Below are 5544 nucleotides of genomic sequence, written 5' to 3'. Positions count from 1 at the left end.
ATTTCTTGTTGTGTTTCGTGGTAAAATGTGTTGAGTGTAGAGCAGCTGCGCAGCTTCGCCCTCAGCGCGTCGTTCTCCCTCTTTATCTCATCCATGCTGAACAATCCGCTCGCGCGTTAGAACCAATACATAAAGTTCGATTTTCCCATAGATTGCACAGGTTTGAGTGTCATAGGCTTACTTCATGCGTCTGCTGTAGACCAAAGGCAGAAAGCTTCAGCCTGTGAGAGCCTCACTCAATTTCGAAATTATTTTATGAAGAGGGGATTTCCTTGCGGGGACTTCCCCATCTCAAATTGGGTATATTTTTTCTCGTACTTCACATTAAACGTCGAAAAATAGTTTGGTAACAGCCCCTCTTTTAGCATCACATGAGTTAATGGTCGAGGTTTAATTGAGATTTTACAATTTTTAGAGACAGTTGCCGCTCTCCTCGGTGTGATATCAGGGTTAGGAAGATCACAGTTCAGCTTGCTTGACGCCGCCTGGTGCGTGTGAACGAACATTGCGCGCGACCTGTACTTCGCAGCCTACGCGACTCAGTGAACTAAAGTAGACCGTTTCCTTAATTATAATATAGGGACGTTCTAGTTTGTCACGTCGCTCACAGCCAGAGTAAAAACGCAGTGTAATGGGACTTTAACACACAAAGTCCTTTTTTTTTTTTTTTTAAGAGCGCGTTGAACTTCGCTTACGGGGACAGGTGCCTTTCAGAAAGACATCACTTTTGATAAAGTTAAGAGGCATGAATCTGAAGAAAGTTGGGCAAAGTATAAAATTTTTTCCACATTTTTTTTAAAGGGATAGTCCACCCAAACATCAAGAATAATTTTTTTTCACCCTCATCCTTCCTTCTGCAGAACACAAAAGAAGAACAACATTGGTAATTTTGGTTCCCTTTGACTTCCATTGTATTTTTTGTCCATACAGTGAAAGTGAATGGAACTGAAACAGCTTGGTTACCAACATTCTTCAAAATACCTTCATGTTCCATTATTCCAAACTCATACAAGTTTGGAATGGGCGTAAAGGATGAATCTTAATTTTTCTGATGACTATCCTTTTAATTAGCCTACAATTTACGAACATTTCTTGTATACAGTGTAAACACGCACACACACAGACAGACAGACATATTTTAGCCTAAATGTTGCTTTCTTACCCCAAAACAATTTGATGATGATATTGTGCGAAATGAGTGCCGATATTCTGCATTCGCATTGAGAACATACAGAATGAGTATTTTTTAAATTTTATTGTACCATATAATATATTGGTAGCTGAACAGCTAACCATAAACTTTGGGGAATATAGCATCTGACAATTTTATATTGTCTTTTTAAACTGGGGAATCTGGCAAATTCTTACATATATTGCAGTCTCTAAAAAAACAATTATTTAAAGTTTTTACCCCTTGTCATAGTGGATAATGCCTGCTATTATCTTGGATCACACTGTGCCAATTGTCTAGACAATGAAAGCCAATGGTGCTTAGTCTGTTATCTGAAGACTGAACCATAAAACAGTCATTTTAATTATACAGTAATTAACAAACTTACAATGCCTAAACCCCATTCTTAGCGTAAGGAATCTTTATCCCTCTGCCAAACGTAGCACACATGAAACGGCAGAAAGTCCCGCTCAGCATGTAATGTTTGTGTGAGTTCATGATGTTCTGCCTAGGGAAACCCCACCACTGTTCTTTAAAGTTTGCCACCATCTTGTGGTATCAAAACAGCAATGACATGCGTTTGACAGACATGATATATTACCTGTAAATAAGTCAATCGCACACACACAATTATTGCAATATTCCTTACTGCTGAAATTGCTCTTTCATAGCTTGATGTTACACAACAGCCATTTCAGCTCTCTAAACATATTTTTATTGTTTAGGCATGCTTGTGCAAAGGTATGAACTAAATCTGTAAAATTATAGGCAATGAAGTTGGTAATTACTCTTGGATTGCATTAGGGCAACCCTTTCATTTTAGGAATGTGTGCTTGCATATGCAACTTTTTAGCATTAAGAATTCCTGGGAAATACAGGACTCGTGCAATGCTTGACTTTTTCTTTATTTATTTGAACTGTATAAATAAATGACTACAAAATCTATATAAAAAATACTGCACACAACTTCAGCTCCAGAGATATCCAATGATAAAAAGTAAATATTAAAAAAGAAAGTATAAAACACTATGCTTACAATGTGTAATTTAAATTAAAAACAGACTGAGGTACCTTAACATTTATTTAATGCTTTTATATTAACATTATATAAATTTCCTTACATACCCTCCTTTCAATATTTTCCTCAATAGAACATTCCCATTTTAATATATTCCTGGGATTTCCACTTGTAGATATCAGAGCATCGAGTCAAATTATGTCTTAAACTGCTGCTAGGGCTCAGTGATATCAGGCATTAGGATGCCATTGAAAGGGTCGGTTGCACCATCATCACCGATATCCTGAGGAAAGTCTTCCTCGCTGTCACATTCTTGGCTGTCAGCCTCTGGCTGGCACTCAGTTGAGCGACTTTCACTGTCCACTGCACTGTTTTTGGACTCTGTGCTTTCACTACTACTGCTGCTGCTGCTGCTGCTGCTGCTGCTATTGCTGGTACTGGACTCAGTGCTGTCAACAATATAACTGTTTTCAGTGCTTTCACTTGTATCGGCACCGTTATCCTCTTCCTTTGTGTTCAGAACAACCGTTTCCTGGCTTTCACTTGATTCACTGCTTTCACTTTTTTTTGATGCATCACTAGTGGATTTGATGCCATTCTCTTCTGGCTGGCTGGTCGCTTGCACAATGGCATTGTTGTCCTTATGGACCCATTTGAGGGTGTAGATCCAGCCCTGTATGAATGCATTATAATGGTTGTTATTCCTGTGTAACCACACATATTGTATGATGCATGAAATTGGACATTCCTTACCCTACGAACGTTCTCTTTACTGCTTTGAGTGTTATCTGATGTCAGTGCAGTCTCACTTTTTCCAATCTAGATAAGCACAGATGACAGAACGTGGGAGAGTATAAACAGGAAATAAATTTCTCTGCAAGCAATATGCTTTAGAGCGTGAGCTTTAGGTTGTATTAAGGCAAAGTAACTTACCAGACTTTCCACAGAATGGCTTTCACTAGAGATCTTGGAGAAAAAAATAAAAATATATATATTGCAGTCATATTCATCTGTTTAGTGATTTTGTAAATTTGTGAAAAGCCATTTTTAGTTATACCGGTTCATTTGAGTCCGATTCAGTTGATTCTGAGCTCTGTCAAGAAAACCGAGAAAGTGAAGTGAGCCTATTTTCTTAACAGAAATATATTTAAATGTTTTCTCTTTAGATTTGTTGACATAATAGTCTTTGCTCTTACATTGCTGTCGGAGACACTTTCCTTAGACTTCTGCAAATAAATAAATGTATGTTTTATTTGTACATTATTCTTTTTATTAAAGACTATTAGCAAAATACTAAATACTGTATACAATTTTAAAAAAATATCCTGGTAGAAATTTGGCATGGATTTGCATGTATAGTTGGATATTCTTGGGATAAGTAAATTTAAAAGGTGAAAAAAAAAAAAAAATCCTAAATGTTAAAAAAAAGATTTTTTTTTTTTTTTTTTTAAACATTTAATTGTAATCAAATTGGCTGTGCTATTCCCTTCAACATGCAATGTGCAAATCCTTAACTTATTGAACAGTTTTTTTTTTTTTTTTTTAACAGGAAAACTGTTTTTGCATATTGAAAACATACAGTTGTCCCTCTTTCTAGATACACATTTAAGTTGATTTTTGTATATATGATGTGGAATTTGACTGAAAGCGCACCTCATCTGAAGCTTCTGAGGTATTACTCTGGTCGGAGGATTCAGATATTGAAGAGCTTTCCGACTGTGGAATATAAAAGATTATAAGAACAGCATTACCTAAAACATTTTTAAAGTTACCACAGTTTTTTTTTAAATAAACAGAGTCACTTACAGAGTTGGATGCATGCTGAATCATCTCCATAGCCATTTTATGCAAGATCTGTGTGATGATTCAAGAAAAAAAGCATTGTCTCTCTTTGAAATGTATGGAAAGACAGAAGAGCATTGAAAGTTTATTCACTGCAGTACTCACTGGATTAGCATAGGCTGCTCCCAGCAGACAGAGAATCAATATGGCAGGTTTCATTCTGAAATATAAAATCTAAAGAATAAAAATCCATATATAATTGTTTTAACATTTCTTTAAACATTTCTGCTTAAAAATAATGCATTAGGTAAATTTGAAAACCTTACCTTACCTTTCTCTTCTCTTAGTCCGAATGCAAAGTCCAAGAAAGCGATCGAGTAAATGAACGAGAGTACTTTACAGTGAGTGTTTATAGCTAAAGCTAAAGACTGGATTTAATGGCATGTCTAGAGAAAGCGCTATTTAACAGGCTGACTCTTCATTAAGGTAACAGCATCACTTCCTGCTCGCCAACACTCAGATTACTGTGGGGGCACATTAACTGGAGCTGGAATATACAAGAAAATGAGAGTGCCACAGTAAGAATGTTTACATAATGCAATGACACACACTACAGTGTGCGCTCACCCAAACTTCCTCTCCTGTACATGTCTATTTTAAGATGCTAAACTATAGGGTGTGTGGCCTCTAAATACTGAGTAAGAGTACTGTCTAGTCCCACACTGGGACAGGAAGTCCATAACGAGAGCATTCCAACACAGAGCATTTTTTTTCTCTTTTTCATAGACGTCTTTTTCATTACTTCCTTTATGATAGCTTGCTTATATAAATATTCCTATATAAACTTACACAAGTGTTTTTTGTTTTGTTTTGTTTTTTTGTCACCACTTCCTTGAGTTCCATATTTGGAGTGCTGCTTTTTTTCTTTTGTTTGTGTGTGTGTGCGTGCTTTGGTGAAGAGTGGAATATTTCCATTTTACAAACATTCCTCACAATCATACTCATAATCATTGCAGTGTACCCGAAAACCCACCTATAGCAGCGCACCAAGATGTTTACTGATAATGGCTTAGAGGAAATGTAAAACAATGCATAGTGGTTCACTAATGAATATTCAGCTCTCACAATTTGAGTGGAATTTGCTTGCAGTTATAATTAGATTTCCTGATAAAAGGTGGATATGGAAAGGGTAACTGTGAGAAAGATGAGAGAGAAAGGGTCTAATATTCAAGTGCTCAAAATAAGGAAACAGAATTATTATTATTAGTAGTAGTAGTAGTAGTAATAATTATATTCTAATATTCTAGAGCTCTAATATTCAAGAACTCAAAATAAGGAAACAGAGAGAATTATTATTATTATTATTATTAGTAGTAGTAGTAATCATTATTATTACTATAATATTCTAGAGGTCAAATATTAAAGCGCTTAAAATAAAGAAATCGAGATAAATATTATTATTATTAGTAGTAGTAATCATTATTATTACTATAATATTCTAGAGGTCTAATATTCAAGCACTTAAAATAAAGAAATCGAGAGAAATATTATTATTATTATTATTAGTAGTAGT

The 5544-nt window shown here is 35.4% G+C and overlaps 2 protein-coding genes across 2 annotated transcripts in view; both read right to left on the bottom strand.

The window, feature by feature from the left end:
- The window catches only part of LOC306872200 (TNFAIP3-interacting protein 2-like), a 4636-nt gene extending 4139 nt beyond the window's left edge, over nt 1–497 (bottom strand). Inside the window, exon 1 of the mRNA XM_079420680.1 lies at nt 1–497. This exon is cut by the window's left edge and continues 226 nt beyond it. Within this exon, the coding sequence (XP_079276806.1) occupies nt 1–95 (95 nt within the window). The 5' untranslated portion in view covers nt 96–497.
- Nucleotides 498–2056: 1559 nt separating this feature from the next.
- On the bottom strand, nt 2057–4683 carry LOC306872463 (uncharacterized protein). The gene is made up of 9 exons (XM_079421027.1): nt 4303–4683; nt 4137–4191; nt 3996–4043; nt 3843–3905; nt 3386–3415; nt 3247–3282; nt 3123–3155; nt 2943–3008; nt 2057–2862 (listed from the first exon to the last, which is right to left on the bottom strand). The coding sequence occupies exons 2-9, from the start codon at nt 4188–4190 to the stop codon at nt 2404–2406; spliced, it is 789 nt and encodes a 262-aa protein (XP_079277153.1). The 5' UTR covers nt 4191; nt 4303–4683; the 3' UTR covers nt 2057–2403.
- Between the last annotated feature and the right edge of the window lie 861 nt (nt 4684–5544).

Source organism: Barbus barbus (genome assembly GCF_936440315.1).
Source record: "Barbus barbus genome assembly, chromosome: 7".
NCBI classification, from domain to species: Eukaryota; Metazoa; Chordata; class Actinopteri; order Cypriniformes; family Cyprinidae; genus Barbus; species Barbus barbus.
The sequence above is the reverse complement of the archived record's forward strand: the minus strand, read 5'-3'. Positions and strand labels throughout refer to the sequence as shown.

Bases quoted from the DNA above. Each gene is read 5' to 3' on its own strand.
- LOC306872463 (XM_079421027.1), bottom strand. From the start codon at position 4,190: ATGAAACCTGCCATATTGATTCTCTGTCTGCTGGGAGCAGCCTATGCT. The intron at 3,156-3,246 runs GTATAACTAAAA...TTTTTCTCCAAG, and splicing joins AATCGGACTCAAATGAACCG to ATCTCTAGTGAAAGCCATTC. The intron at 2,863-2,942 runs GTAAGGAATGTC...GCATTCATACAG, and splicing joins GTAAAGAGAACGTTCGTAGG to GGCTGGATCTACACCCTCAA.